We start from the raw sequence: 16,322 nt of genomic DNA, 5'->3' as shown, positions 1-16,322 counted from the left end.
AGAGAGAGAGAGAGAGAGAGAGAGAGAGAGAGAGAGAGAGAGAGAAGGAAAGAGGACCTATAAGAAATAGTGTTTATGTTAATTAAGCTTATTCATTCTGCAAACTGTATATAAGCCAGAAAATTCTGCACATGATAAAGACATATAATGTGAAAGGGAAATACAAATTGATAAGTAGGAGCAACATTTTATATAACCCTATATTTAAAACATACAATATATGACTGAATGTTCCAAATACTTTAATGGTAATCAGATTTGTTTTAACAAACAGCCAGTTCATTATAGAGAAAAAAAACACTGCCTAATATCATATTATTTTCTCTTTGCTTTGCATTAAACTCAAATTCACAGAAAAGTTGCAAGCACAAGAAAGATTGCTTCCCAACAAGTTTCTGACACAATGCCAAATGACTCCAGAATAAATTATCTCCTAATCAGTACAAACAAGGGTATTTCCCTGGAGAGCCACAATCAAACCATCAAATTGAGGAAACTCACACTGACATATGACAACATAATCCTCAATTCCTGTTCAGGTTCTTTAATTATCCTTTAAAAAAAATGTCAATTGAAACAAACTATATCCAATTCTGAATTACCTATTGTAAGTAGTTCAGGTCTCTTTATTCTCTTTTAATTTAGAACATTTTTTCTGTCCAAATCCTCCTTGAAATGATTCAAGATTTGGCATCCAACTTCTGAAACAGTTGCCTAGGTATTTGTAGACAAAGATTCTGGGCTCTGATCCAGGACCACTGAAGTTATATTATAACTAACCATCTCTGCCCTCCTCTAACTGACTGCATGACCTCTTGGGAGATTGGCTTCTACCCCTCCTATGTGCAAAGCACATGAGCATTACTAATTCTGTAGCACCCAGTAAAGCAGAAATGGAAAGACATGCAAAGCCATCTTGTATAGTCCTTGGCTTAAAGAGCATGCATTAAAAATAATTTCCTTTAAAAAAAAAAAAACCTATTTCCTTATCTTCCCTGCCAGTATCATAATAGAATGTTTTGCTGTCTGGCTCATTTGAATCATTACAGGGTATAATAAAAAAAATGATTAAATAAATAAAACCTGAAGATCAGCTAAGTAGATCTGAATTTCATCTTCTAGATTTTGCTAGCCTGTTTCTTCCAAGAACTTCCCGCACCAAAAAGAACAAAAAAACAAAGCACAAAATGTCCAGCTTGCAAAATCAGTGAGTTCTGAAGCAATGAGTTTCCAAATAAAATTCCTTTCCTTCTTCGTTTCTTCACTTCAACCTTGAAACACACATTTCTCCAAAAGAGGACAGAAGAAAAAAGATAGCCAGGGGACAAGTCAACTTTCACTTGACACAGGAACTTCAATGAGCTGTTTTTCTGCCTCTCTGTTTTGTTACTGTCAAATAAGTCCACAGAATTTTTCTGCCTGCCAGCAGGTCACTCTATAACACACTGCTCTATCGTTGGCACAGCTCTCACTGTGGCCATCACCTGATTAAACATTGAAAAGTACTTCTGAGTAAGAATTAAATACCTTTCAATCAGATATTCTTAAAACAGGACTAGAGTACTTGACCACTATAGACTTTCCCATTTAAAAGAAAATTTCATCCCTTCTTTACTCGTCACAACATTAAAGGACACTTCTCTCTTTCCTAGCACGTTCTTGAACAAGTTCCATCCATTCCCATGACAGGCAGTTTTATATCTTGGACTTCTTCACAAAGTTTAATCCTTACGTGTTGCCTTTCACTCCCCCACCCCCATCCTGTTCTCCTCCTCCTGTCAATCACTCAGTCCCTCCCTTCCTGCCCCTTGACCCCTTTTCTCTCCATACCTCCTTCAATAGTTAAAATATCACCTATTTTCAACTTTTACTCAAATCTAAAATTCCAGATATTAAGTTATTTCATAGTTGTCAGGCAATTATCTTTCATTTCCCAATCATCTCCTAAACTTCCATGCTCTTGTTTTCATTCCTCCTGCTTATGCCTGGCTTCATTGGGTCCACCACTTCAGGTTAAGGCTCCTCTGCCAGCTCTAAGCTCTGTACTCTACACCTACCCAAGAACTACCAAAATATAAAGTCCAATGTGACCTGGAATGATTTTTATCTCTTTAGCCTTAAGCATAACACTGTACTAGATCTTCTCTACTTTAGAAGAAAGTGCTTACCATGGTCAAGGCTAATGAGCAGAACAAGCAGAACATGAGGCCAAGGATAGACAAGGGTGTAACGGAATGCTGTCTTATGAGTAGGACATGGGCCACAGCACTCATGAGCTCACAACTGTCCTGTTGGTGTGTACAATGTCAGAGGCAGCAAACAAGCATTCCATCATAGACAAAGGAGGGACTGGCTATGGGACTCTGTCCCACCTGTGAAGTCATGGCATGAAGAGTGTAGGAAGGCAGAGAAGAGACCATTGTCTTCATAGAGGTAGCCTCTGGGGTTACTTATGCTCGGGTAGAGAGCTTCATACATGTGCCTTAGCTAAATGCAGTGGGTCATAAAGCCAGATTTGTAAAATAAAATTGAAACTATGAAAGTGGGACAGTGACTTGGTGGGGAAAATGGGAACTGATGGAGTCAGGTAAGAATAAGAGATGGTAGAGGGAGGAGTATCATAATCAGAGGGCATGATGTGCTCATACAATATTGTGAAAGGATGCATTAATAAACAGAGCCAGGCACAGTTGTACGCAGACCTCACCAGGATGATGACCCAGGGTTTATGAAGCTGTAAATGCCTTTGCTCGCTGTTACTCCAGACTTTCTGAAGCCATCATGCAACTGCCTTCAATCAGCCAGCACACCCGACTCAGGAAAAAAAAAATGTAAAAACCATGGAGCACTGTTAACTAACTTCCAAGGGCCTTAAGTCCTTCTTATCTTCAGGGATTTGCTGTGCTGTGCTGTTTGCCACACAAAAATGTCCTGCTAAATTTCAGAGTTCTACTTAAATATCTAGAATTCCAAGGCTAGCATTTTTTTTTCTTTAAATCCTTCTTGGCACACACTAGCTCATAAAAATATCTTCCCTGCTATCTGCATGACCACCAGTTACATCCAGTCTACCCCATTATCGTTTTGTAATGATGTCCTTGATGTAACATCTTGCATCCTTTTATTACCCCTCCAGTCGTTTTCTCTATAGTGAAGACACAGTGAATAAGAGATTGGTACCCTTCAAGTCTTCCAAGCCAATTTAAGATTTAGCAGGACTAAAGTATTGTACATTAAAACCAAGCAGGAAATGAATACCTTACACTTCTTCAAACCACACTATTTCCACTAGGGGAATGTCAAGCTAAACTAAATAATTTTCTAGTAATCTAAAGTTAGTCTCTTTCAGTTTTTAATAACATGCATTTAGTTTATACATTCTTTTTTCATTTATAATACTTTCAATTTAAAACAATACACACTTGACTCTAATTCAATATCTGAGAATCTTAATTAGTTAGTTAGTTAGTTCGTTCGTTTGTTCGTTCGTTCGTTCGTTCGTTTGTTAGTTAGTTAGTTTGGAACACTCCTAGGTGTACCTCTAAAGACCAGAAGACAACTTTGCAGTGTTGATTCTATCCTCCCAATAAATGTATTCCAGGAGTTGAACTGTTTTCCATATTTGGTAATAGGTGCCTATACCCACTAAGTCATTGCATCTGCCCCCCAGAAACTGAGAATCTTAACACTGAGCATCATTTAAATAAAGCCGAGATAAGATTGAATCCTGAAGCTTTTATAGAGAAGAATCAATAGATAGCTTAGAGCCTAAACTACACTCTAAAATAAAGAACTAAATTGCCTAATACTGGAGAGAGGGGCAGTGGCATTTCAATTTCAAGATAGGCAAGAGAATGTCTAATCCTCAGAGAAAAAAGGACCCAGAATGCCAACTATTGTGTTCCAAGATTAAAGACATTACTAGAATTTCCAGTTGCTCCCCTTCTGATTGCAATGTCCCAATGAGAGTCTCTCAAATAGAAACATTACTACCCGGAAAGCAAAGTATCAAGAAGATGTGAGCATGCTATGAGGAGAGCTTTTTGTTTGGTTGGTTGTTTGGTTGGTTGGTTTTGGTTTGTTTGTTTTTTTGTTTGTTTGTTTGCTTGCTTTGGAATGTTTAAACCACCGGTTTAATGTTGGCCTTCCCTATTCAAAGATCTCAGAGCAAAGAGCTAGAGATGAGTTTCAGTGAGCATCTTAGGTTGCAAAATGTACATGACATCCTCAAAACTTACATCACATGTTTTTTATGCCTGTGCACATAAAATATTGGAAGACTTTGTGCCATGTGTGTTAAGTGCTTTAATAGACCCATTCTCAGAAAAGTTTCATGATTAGTAAAATGACGAGATGCGCTTTTACTGAAAGAGAACACACATAGCTTGAGGTGAGTCCACAGGAATCAGACACTGAGCCAAAGTATGCCTGCCACAACTAGAAACCCGAAGTTCCCTATAAGCAATCCCTCTGTTCTGCTGGAGAAAGTAGCCAGTTACCTCACTCATGGTTACACTCATTTACTACTCAAATACAGCAATGAAACTCCGCTTGCCTAAAAGGCTGTTATTTGACTATTTTCTTTAAAAATATATGCTAGTAGCCGGGCGTGGTGGTGCACGCCTTTAATTCCAGCACTCTGGAGGCAGAAGTAGGCGAATTTCTCAGTTCAAGGCCACCAGCCTGGTCTACAAAGTGAGTTCCAGGACAGCCAGGGCTATGCATAGAAACCCTGTCTCAAAAAAAAAAAAAAAAAAAAAAAAAAAAAAAAGAAAAGAAAAAGAAAAGAAAAGAAAAGAAAAGAAAAGAAAAGAAAAGAAAAGAAAAGAAAAGAAACAAATATATACGCTAGCTCTACCCTGGCACAGAGATACTTAGGAGGGTGAAGAACATTCGGCTTTCTTAGTGTTTGGCCTTATTGGTAATCACTAAGCAAACAGGAATATCCACAAATTATATAACAATACAGTATAATAATAGCAGTAACTCAAAAGGAAGCCATCTACTGAATGAAATGGGACTCTGCTGCCCCATCTCTGTTCACTCCAACTTTACTATGCTAACCAAATGACTTCAGTAACACTGAATGAAACCTCTGAACTTAATGAGACTAAAAAATTGTATTAATCATTTTGATCTTCTAGGATGCCAGGAAAGAGGTAAGAGAGATCGTGACCCTAAGAGTACAAACATGAATAATTCAGGGGCAACATTAGCAAATGCTAGTGATCTACCATGGATTGAAAGGATTTACATACAAGGACCATTTTTTTTTTCTTTACAAAAGCTCTTGTTAAAAGTAGTATGTTACTTGCACAACTTCTAGAATTTCAACTATAAGTTTGAGTTTAAAGAAGAAAAACAAGTCTTTGGAAGGAGCTCTTGTGGCATAAGTCACCTTCTACCACAGATATTTATTTGTCTTTCTTTGCTGTTTCTTGGACCTTCACTGACCCATGCTGGGCCTCAGGACTCATTTCAGTCTCTCTTCTGTCACTGCCATTGCATAAGACTTATTTGACTATCTTCAGGCTTCAGTTACAGTATCCTAGTGACCTCTTTGTAAAATTGTTAACTTCGTTTATATATTTAGTGTGTGTTTGTGTGTGTGTGTGTGTGTGTGTGTGTGCACGCGCACGCGCTACAACATGGATACAGATATCCCCTCACCCCTGCCCTCATAAACAAAACAAAACAAAACAAAACAAAACAAAACAACTTTTGGAACTCTGTTCTCTTCTGCCCTGAGAGTTCCCAGGACTGAACTTAAGCTATCAATATTGGCCTCAAGAACCTTTACCCACTGAGCCATCTCACCAGCCCCCAGTGACCTTTCACCTGAAATCTTTGCATATTGGTTTTGTGGTAAAGGTGGCCACATAAGACTGTTAGAGAACGACAATTTATGACAGATATACTGAGCTTTGAGAACAACCTCGGGTGATAATCTCTGTTGCCATATGAAGGGCACTAAAAAAGCTTCCTGTTCCTACCATGATTGCAAAATGAAAAATAAAAAGTTAGCTTTTCCTCTAATAACAATTACAGTCTAATCCACAGGGTCACCCTGCCTTATTTCTTTAATCAGCTAATCTTTAAACTAATGACTTGATTTTGAGGAAGAAAAAAAGCCATGGAGATTAAGTCACAGGCAATGTGTTCCAGAGAGCAAATGCTGTTACTCACCCATTGCCATATACTTACTACCTAGTTCACCGTCACCACAAAAAAGTGAATGGATCATATACTACTAGAATAAGAAATGAAATTGTATCTGTGTGTGTGTGGGGGGGTGTATTCACATTTGAAAGAATCACCATGGAAACTTTCCCACAAACAAAACCAAAAGGGAACAAGGCAGGATGAAGGATGAAGACGCAGAACCGCAGAACGGACTCCTCTCACTCTCATTACAGATTCTCTGCTCTGAGACGAAAAGTCATCCACCAAACGGACAGAGGGCAGCTTGACCAATGCATTGCCCTCATCTGCTAAGAAGCTCCTTTTTTCAAATTTTACAGATAATATCATTTCCCAATAAATGCTCCCTGCAGATAGGGAGCAGCCATATCCTTAAAGGGCTGGGCACCTAGAAACTCCACTTCTGTGGGTCTCACTCTCTCAGTAGCCTAAAGACACTTTTCTACAATGTCTTCTCCTTTTAATATAAAAAGCAATGTTTGAAAGGATTCGTAACTGAAACGTCAAAATGAAAGCTTTCTTCCTACCATGACTCCAAGGCTCACCTGTCCTCTATCAGCCTGTGGGCAGTCCTTGGGTTTCATATACACAAGCCTATGGCACTCCCAGCTACCTGGCACACTATCCAATCCTCCTTCTACCCAGACAACACAGTTACAGTGTCCATTATTTCAGGCTGTCTTGTACCCCCTTGAACTTCGATACTAAGATCACTTCAGCTTTGAAATGATGAGGTCTAATCTTTCCAGGCCTTGCTCAGTTACCTTTTACTTCAGCCGCCCCCCCTTTCTCCCTCCATAATTCCCTAGTCTATTACATACTCTGTATTTGTTTACACAGGATCTCCTCTTCCAGTCAGCAGAGTCCATGCAAGGCAAGCCTTTGTTTTCCTAAGCCTTTGTTTTGGTCACTCAACATCATCCCCACTGCCAAGCTAGGCCTTGGCAAGTAAATCTGTGTGAAACTGGGATCACCCTAGATAACCAAGAACTTCAGAAGGAGAATGTAGGACAGCTATGAGAATGAAACCAACAAACAAGCAATAGCGTACTGAAGGCATCTTAAGCTTTGATTTTCTTTTCATTCTTAGAACTTTAGATCTCTGGTCCCAGACCTTCCAACCTTGGCATCTAAGAAGTTAGGAGATAATGGAAATGACTAAGACACCACTCACCAACTTGTGGAAGGCGGGTATCTGCTCTCTAGCGTTTTGGTCCAGGGCTTGTACCAACTGATCTGCTCAGCAGCTTTACCCCAGAATCTCTCGGGGTCAGCCACAGAGGCTGCGAAGTGGGTCTTGTACTCGCCACCACTGCCGGTGGTCAGAGCCCTGCAGCCCCTGCCCCCAAACCCGGCCACCAAAGCCCTTCGGGCCACACCGGCTCCTCTTACTGAAGGGGATCCTGGCAGAGGTGCCCCAAGCGTCCCGGCGCCTGTTACTTTGCGACATTGCAACCAGGATGGCTTCATACTTTCTCTCTGTCCCTAGCCTGCAGGCAGAGCAGTTTGCAGTCCCAACAGCTGTGGCACTGCCCCCGAGGGGGGAGCCTGCAGGAGGCGGGGCTAATCAAGAGGTGAGCCCCTAGCCCCGAAGTTTGGAAGTCAAACTGAAGTCCGCGATAAAAACCGACCTGGAACCAGCAAGAAAGCAACAGGCTGGAACGGAGGTCTGGGGAACGTGGGCAGGAGTCTACAGGGGTTGAGTTGCGTCACCCCTAAATTCAACTCTTACACGCATTTCCAGCTCACGACAGTCACTTGTCATTTGTCAGAGTGTTTACCGAACTTAAATACACACAGGGACGCCTAGAAAAAGCCCAAAGGGCCCAATGACTTATTTAAAATAAAGTGTGTGCCTCTTTCCTAAAGCAAAAGCACATAACTTTGGACATTATAGTGAGGCTCTGGGATATCATTTTCCTTTACACATTTATTTCTTTGTTTAAAATTCAACTCAAACCCTACTTACTAAAACCACAAGCAGCTCCGGGGCATCTTTTGTTCCAGGATTTCCTGGCAACCTAGAGGAGGCGCCGAAGGAGGGTTACCCAGCAGAGTTGGGAGGGGGGGGGCGTGTTTCCAGGAGTGATTGACAGGCTGGGCCACAAGAGAGGCTGGCCAAGTTAAGACCTGGAGACACCTGCCTATCCATTCCACAGTATTTAGAGGCAGGAATAAAAAGATTTCTTTGGAGTAATAAAAATATTCTTAAATGGATTATGGTAACCACTCCATAACCCTGAAGAAAGTAGAACTCACTGTTGTGTACGCACCCTCAAGAGGGTGAACTGTGTAATGTGTGGGTTAAGTCTCAGAGGTTATTCTCAAACAAATCAAAAGCTAAAATGACTCCTAAGAAAGAGGGAGCTGAGAACATGTAAAACACACAGGTGCGTTTCCCTGCCTGGCTTCGCCTTTCTACAGGACCTGCCTTCTCTCACAATTCAATGAAAGTCACAATCTTTTGCTTTAATATCGTGCCAAGCCCACTCTGGCCGCAGCGTCACAATATTTGAAGTTTTACATGTGAAGATACTGTATTCTCAAGTCTTAGGTGAGGAATGGTGGAATGCCCTGGACCCTGTAAAGAACCATAACTTAGAACGCAGTAAACAAATGCTCCTGAAGGCAGAAAATGATGCGGAGATAAAGGCTAAACGCTGCAGGCATGAATCTATTGCAAGACGGGAAGGAAATAACTTTAACGCCCTCGGCTATTTTCCTTAACTGAGAAGCAAGACTTCACACCTTTCGTACCCACCCACAGCATGTTTTATTCCTCCCAACGTTCTTAGAAGAAGACTGGCATCACTTAAATCAAAATCCTTTCCATCGCTACCCCCACTTCCTTCTACTCAATGCTGCCCTCTGACATACAAAGTTCATGGACTCCAAATTATTACCGTGAGATTGTTTTATAATTTCAACTAAATAGAATTTATTAAATAATCATATATATTCTCGTTTGCAAAAAAAGAAACACACAAAAAAAAATCAAACAAACAAAACAAAAACACACCAGATAAGAACCAAACTGGGAAATGGTAGTGTTACAGACTCAGCAAAGACATAGGGAACTGGAGAAGAAGAGGAAGAGAAGGAGGAAGAAGGAGGGTGGAGAGGGAGGAGGAAGAAGAAGAAAAGAGGAGGGAGGAGGAAATGAAAGGAGGAGTGGGAAGAAGGAAGAAAGAAGACAAGGAAGGAGGAGGAGAAGGAGAAGAAAAGGAGAAAGAAGAGGAGGAGGACAAGGAAGAGGAAGAAACCAAATGAAAGACTGAAAAGAAACTAGATCTCCTAGCGTTTGTCTTAAAAGCAAGGAAGGAGGAACTGGATTTAGCTTCTTAGAGAGAATAATCCTGAGTTCTTTGCTAATACCTGGAGTGTCTCAGGACTTGGAGCCCTGGGTACCTTTGGCTTTTCGGATTGAAGGTTAGGGCTGACAAACGAGAGGACTGACCATAAAAATACAGGCAAGGTTAAACCCCCAATGTTGCCAGATGAAAACCCTTTCTCTGGAGACACAAGACATCGCATAATGTTGATGTTTTTACATAAATTATATGGAATGGATAATTCCCTTAGACATAGAGGTGATAGCTATGTACTAATCACTGAGCACAGGAAATGCTTAAAAGCATCGACTGGTGAGTTTGTTTGTTCACAGCGCAAACACTACAACGTGACATGCTGAAACTTGAAATGCTCCACTAACTTTCCCACGCTGTAATTTCTGTGGCTGTAATCTGAATGGATATAGCATATCAGATGATTGATCTGATATAAATAAATATGTAAATTGCATTAGGGCAATTGGTAAGCCACGCTAATTTCAGATAGCAGTAAAGCTCATAAACAAACAACCCCGCCCTCCAAAAATCTTTTTACTATAGCTAAACCTTTGCAATCAGACTATTTCAAAAGACATGATTTGATTTTAAGCGTGCAGGCAATATTTGTACTATTTCAAAAGAAAATTATACTTTAATTACTTTGGAGAATGAGATACTCGATGCTTAAACCACGTGAAACTGCAGCTTTTTAAAATATACCCTATGTATTTCTTGATATGACATTCTAATTTAAGTACTTTTCTGAGTGACATTTAGAATGCCTTAAACGATGATACATTGATTCCAAGACTTTCTGAAATATGTGACGCATTGCAGAAATACAAAGATGATGGAAAATACAGAGAATGCAAAGTAGAAAGAATGAAACTTGTGAAAGCCTGTTCAGGTTGCCACATGGAAAAGCAAGGAAACCTGACGCTGAGTGTAAAATGCCTAAGAACATGGTTGAGCCAGGAGAATAATGGAGAAAGATGCAGCGATCTGCATGTCAGTGTATTTCACTTTCTAATTTTCATTCAGCCACGGACTTGACTAATAAAGGTAAAGAAGAGAGAGAGCCTAAAGTTATTAATAAATTACCCAGGCTGTATGCACTGTTAGCCATGCAAAACATGCCTTTGCCTAGTTTTGACAAAAGCAAAATGCCTAACTAGAGGAAAACATCAGAACGATTGCCAAGAGTCCCGTGACTCTTACATGCCTAGCTTCCCAAATGCACTGAGAACTCTATGAGCAGAAGTGTTTGTTGAAAGCACTTGTCTGTGAAGCAGGTCCAAGGCAAGCTGAAATCAAAGCCCACAGGCACGCTGAAGATTTACCGGGATTCAGCAAAACATGTTTAGGAAATATGCTGAGATTTGTGGACTAAAAGCGTCTTCAAACTTGTAAAAATGAAGTCGAATATATAATGACATTGTAAACTTTAATTTTTGAAATTGTCTTCTGTTCGCCCTTCATAGCAATGACAATATAGGAAACAGAAGTGGATGAATTTAACAGGGTGGGGAAAGGGAAGGCTGGGTAGAGGAGGGTATATGACTCCCCAGAAAACTCACATTTTAAAGTCCAATAACTCAAACAAGGCAGGAACCTAGAAGCAGCGACAGTAGAGGACTGTTTCTTACTAGCTTGCCCCTTCCCCATGGCTTGCTCAGGCAACTTTTTCTATAAACTCAGGACTACCAGCCCAGGACTGGCTCCACCTACAATGGGCTAGGCTCTTCTCAATCACTAATGAAGAACACCCCTGCCCCTGGACTTGATAACTGGAAAATATTATGGAGGAATTTTTCTCAATTATGGTTACATTTTTCCAGATGACCCTAGCTTGTGTCAAACTGACAAAATTAACCAATACACCCAGGAAGGAGGGGAGGAGATGGGTGTGAATGGATATCACCAACTGAGGATCTATTTGCATTTGGTAGCAGCTGGAAACGGGTCAGTCAGTTTTCTTTAATGGTGTGACACTTGGTATGTCAAGGCAGGCTCCATACCCAAGAGTAGTCTGTCAGCACAAGTTGGACTGAATGGAGAGAAAAGAGAGAGACAGACAGACAGAAACAGAGACCTACAGAAAGAGACAGAGACAGACAGAGAGAGAACATGAACATAAAGTTAAGTAGGGAGGGAGGAGGTGGATATTCAGGATGAGTGCAGGAGGGAAGGGGAGTATGGTCAAATAATCTCTATAAAATTCTCAAAAGAATTGTGATGGAGAGTTGGCTCAGTGATTATGATCACTTCCTGCTCTTCCAGAGGTCCTTAGTTCAGTTCTCAGCAAACCATGTAACAGTCTATCTGGGGATCTGATGCCCTCTTCTGGCACTCATGTGTACATACAGATAAATCACACACACACACACACACACACACACACACACACACACACACACACACACACACACACACACACACACAAACCCAGCTCATCCTTCAGTTTAAAAAAGTGGGACATAAGATTTGCCCACCATCCTTATTTAGATTTCTAGAAAGTGCCTTATAAAATGCTTTCATTTAAGATATATAGCTTTAGAGATAGAGATAATGATATAGATATAGGTTTAGGTAGAGATATATAGATATGATATAAATATAAATGACATAGATATTCAATGATAGACACACACACACAGAGAGAGAGAGAGAGAGAGAGAGAGAGAGAGAAAGAGAGAGAGAGAGATCCCCATTTGAGAAAAACACCTTGAGAAGGGTGACCTAGCCAATCATTTCCAGTCATTTTTAGCATCCCAGTTTTTTATTTGTTTTCTTCTCCCTCCGAGTAACAATTTGCCACTGAGAAAAGAATTCTCAATAATGTAGCTGTGAAGGCCAATAAAAGTTACGAATATTTTAATCAAGCTAGTAAAACCTTCAAGGACTCATTTTAAACCTTCTTTAGGGCTAATTCCTCAAGAATTAGATTATCTCTGGTCCATAATCCCAAAGAAAGAATTCTGAGTGACATGAAACTATGTATAATCCTAAGAGATGATCTTAGAGTCCTGGTAGCAAGTGATGAAGAGGAAAATGAACATCCTTTGATGTAATGTTTTGTGAGGGGCAAGCATTGCTGAGCAGCAGCTTAATCTTCCTGCTTGTATGTACACTCCATGTGTTTCGTTGCTCAGGTGGACATGCATTAATTTAACTATAAACTGAAGGGTGAGATCAGTTTTCCAAAACAAAAGGGGCTCTCACGTTACAGAAATGTTGAGCAATAGTGTAGGGGCTTCAAAGATAGCACAAAGATCCCAGCTGAAATGTAATTTAAATGTGAGGAAATGTAGGGAGAACAAAGTGGTTTAGTTTACATTAAAAATGAAAGTGGGTGCCTCGTTCATTAGAAATCCTGTGGGGGGAAAAATAAATATAAGCATATATTTGATATCGATATGGTCTGAAACATGGCTAATATTAATCTTTGCAGTTTCTGGCGTTATTTTTAATAATATCCTTTGCCTGCTCTCGGGGGCACTTCCATTGTAGTAGAGGTGTGCATGAGCCATAGCATGTGGCAGAGAGGAGAGAGGTTATGTCTACACTCAGCGTTCTGAACTGTGAACAACAAAATGATTAGTAGCCTAATATTCCCTGAAAAAAACAAAAACAAAAAACCCCTGCCTAAGATGACCCTGACACTGGTATACAGGGATGGGGTAGGGGAGTGGGCAGGCCCTACCCTGCCTTGTGCTGTGCACAAGTAGGCCATAGCACTACTGAGAAGGCTCCTGAGGTGACCCCTCTGAGAAGCAAGGAAGTGATGGAGAAATGGAAGAGAAAGAGAAACCAAAGGATCTGGGCACTGCAAGGCAGAACTGAAGACCTGAGGGTAATGAGGAACGCCCTAATTTGAATAGCTAGTGATGCCACCTGGGACCATGGTGCACTGGATTTGTGGCCCTGCCACAGGAGGGAACTGTTACCACCAAAGGTCAGGCAGAAATCCCTGGTCTGGGCTGCCATCTGGGGACTGGTTGATGTCTGAGGGCTGTACAGAACTGGCCCCACCCCTCACCTGGGCATCATCGGAGAGCTGCCCCTGGGAGCATGAGAGCAGAAGAGCTGCCCCTGCCCGTAGCCAACTGCAGTCCCAGTCCTCCGGAGAATGGGCCCTACATCTGTCTGAGAAACACAGTAGAGCTGGTTCCAAGGGCATGAGTGCAGGAGAGCTCGCCCTGCCGATTGTCCACTGTGATGTGGCACAGAAGAGGAAGTGATGCCTTCCTCCCTTTCCTCATCCCTTGCCACTGATGGCAAGCAAGAAAACTGGCCTGGGGTCATAAGACTGAGGGAACTGGCTGTGCTCCTCTTTGGCTGCCACACTTGAAAGACCAGGCCCTGCACCTCACCTCTGTAGCAGGATAAAGCTGGCCCTGGTTTTAACAGTAGCTGGTGAGCAGGCCCCAAGAGGGTGAGACAGAGAAGAGTAGAGGGGCTGGCCACCTTAGAAACCCCTCAGCCCCACATCCAGGACTTTCAGTTGCTGCAACCCAACATCTGGCTCAGCAAAGAACTGCTGAGGTTCATGAAGGGTCCAATCCTACAGATCCAAAACTATAGAATCTCCATGACACAAGGCAACAACAAGATATCCAAGAGGAGTTTCAGTGAGGTTCCAGTATTGATAAGAGTAGCAGAAGCCAGAAGCCTGGTACCAGATTGGGCCATTGCAATGAACGTTTGCAAGCAAAGAAGTATGGGCAAAAGGGTGTACTGGGGGACACATCATGACCCACTACAGCTTCTAAATGAGATTTTTTTTTTCTGTTGGTGGGGAGGTTACAAAGGTGGAGAGTGGGTATGAGGGGAGAGGGAGATGAGTGGATTGGGGTTCATGATGTGAAATTCACAAAGAACCAATAAAAGGTTAAAAAAAATAATATCTTTTGAAATTATTTCCTTTGTTCCTCTCCTTACTTCCTCCAACTTAACCATGTATGTCACACCTGTGCTCTCTCTTTCAGTTCATGGCCTTTTAATTGTTGTTATATGGTGTGTGCGTGTGTGTGCGTGCGTGTGTGTGTGTGTGTGTGTGTGTGTGTGCTCTTAAATGTATAAAAACAACCCGGTCATTCTGTATAATATTATTCATATATTTATGATTTCAGGAGTAATTACTCCCTATTCAATAGCCAATTGTTCTTCTGTGCCGAACACTTTCCCCTGAATTCAACATTCCTTAGTTCCTGTAGTGTTCCATCTAGGGTTGAGGCCTTCAGAGTTCTACTTTTTCCTTGTTACATGACCATTGATGCGATTTTGTCTTCACATCACACGGAGGTGGTCATGTTGGTAAGACTTCCAGAGTGCAGCTTCTAAAATGTTTAGGAATCTCACAGTCAATTTTTCTGTTCTTCTGGCTCTTACGATCTTTCTGTCCTCTTTTCCACAATGATCACTGTGCTTTAGATGCAAAACTTGCATTATAGATGTGTCCATGGTGACTAAGCTTCATAAATCTTCATTTTAGTCAGCTGTAGGTTTCCGTAATAGTCTCTGTGGAAATGAGTTTTTCTTGAGTAGTGAGACCTAAAGTTATCTACGAGTATAAAGATAAATATTTAGAATATAATAAGGGATTATTCTAGTATAGTAAAGTGGCCGCTGTAGGTTCTGCTCCAAGGTCCATAGGTAGTGGTCTAGGTTTCCAGTAAGACTCATGACTTCTCCCTGAATAAGTCGTAAGAAAGAACAGTTAGAGAGCTATTGTTACTGCCAAGGTATGTGTGCCTCCACGGCACCCTTGGGGGGTTTCATATCTCAACGGTTACCATCATACCACATCTTTGGTCTCCAAGAAGACAGGAATAACTGGAAATAACTGAAGTGTGAAGAGTTCTGTGCATGCCTTTTCTCATTCGTTACATGCATGAATGCTATTCACCGATGGCTCTCGAGACTCCTTTATTTTTTTCTTGCTGGCGTAACTGCTGACCTGTTTTAGAATTGAGCAACTAATCACTAATAGCTTACAAAGAATATTTTTTCCAATAGGAGATGTGGCTGAATTTCATCCAGAGGTCCAGAGGACTTTCAAATTTCTAGTAAGTTCCTATTGTATAAAAACAGAATATCACAGCATGTTTTTGCATTTGCTGGTACATTCACCTCCCCTTTTAATTCAGCCATTCACATATATTAGGATGAATAAAAGATGTTTTTTTCTCTAGCATTATGTGTGTATAGTGCTTTACTACAGAATTATAATTTGACATACTGAAATTGGTTATAATTTTGCTATATGTGTATATTAAAAAAAATTTATCTAAAAAAGTAAGCAATCTTACTTTTTCTTTCATTTCTTTTTAAAATTCTAACTTTCAAGAAACATCTTTAGGCTCTACCAGAGTATTTAAGATGTAGGAATCACTTTGCTTTTCCTCTCTGTCATAATACCAGAATGTAATACAAAGATTTTTTAAAAAAAGAAATACCTTCAAAACTAACTGTAAAAGTGTGTGTGTGTGTGCATGTAATTATTAATTTCTGCTTACTTTCTTTTTTATTTGCAGGTCTAAAGTTCATTCTTTTGTCAGTTTTCCAGTGAGCTTGTTAATCTAGCTTGCCCCCTTAATGTATGTTTATCACGCATATATTGATTAATTAGCAATTTCTTACTCTGAGACTCTTACAATGAACAGCAAATTACAAGATCATTTTAAAATGCTTTTTAACTATCAACTCTTAGGATGATGGTAGAACAGTTGATGGGCGGTGGGTCTACATGTACCACAGTCTCTTAGAGCTCTGAGATGGTTCAAAAATTAA

The 16,322-nt window shown here is 40.7% G+C and overlaps 1 protein-coding gene and 1 non-coding gene across 2 annotated transcripts in view; one reads left to right on the top strand and one right to left on the bottom strand.

Annotated features, from left to right (window-relative positions):
- Acss3 (acyl-CoA synthetase short chain family member 3) overlaps positions 1-7,799 on the bottom strand; it is a 189,406-nt gene extending 181,607 nt beyond the window's left edge. Inside the window, exon 1 of the mRNA XM_021205223.2 lies at positions 7,376-7,799. Within this exon, the coding sequence (XP_021060882.1) occupies positions 7,376-7,671 (296 nt within the window). The 5' untranslated portion in view covers positions 7,672-7,799. The remainder of the gene's footprint in view (positions 1-7,375) is intronic.
- Positions 7,800-13,012: 5,213 nt separating this feature from the next.
- Positions 13,013-13,143, top strand: LOC115064739. Its single transcript, XR_003844566.1, has one exon. It is a non-coding gene; the product is annotated as a small nucleolar RNA SNORA17 (small nucleolar RNA).
- The last annotated feature ends 3,179 nt before the right edge of the window (positions 13,144-16,322 follow it).

This window comes from Mus pahari, chromosome 9 (genome assembly GCF_900095145.1).
Source record: "Mus pahari chromosome 9, PAHARI_EIJ_v1.1, whole genome shotgun sequence".
Taxonomy (NCBI): domain Eukaryota; kingdom Metazoa; phylum Chordata; class Mammalia; order Rodentia; family Muridae; genus Mus; species Mus pahari.
The sequence above is the reverse complement of the archived record's forward strand: the minus strand, read 5'-3'. Positions and strand labels throughout refer to the sequence as shown.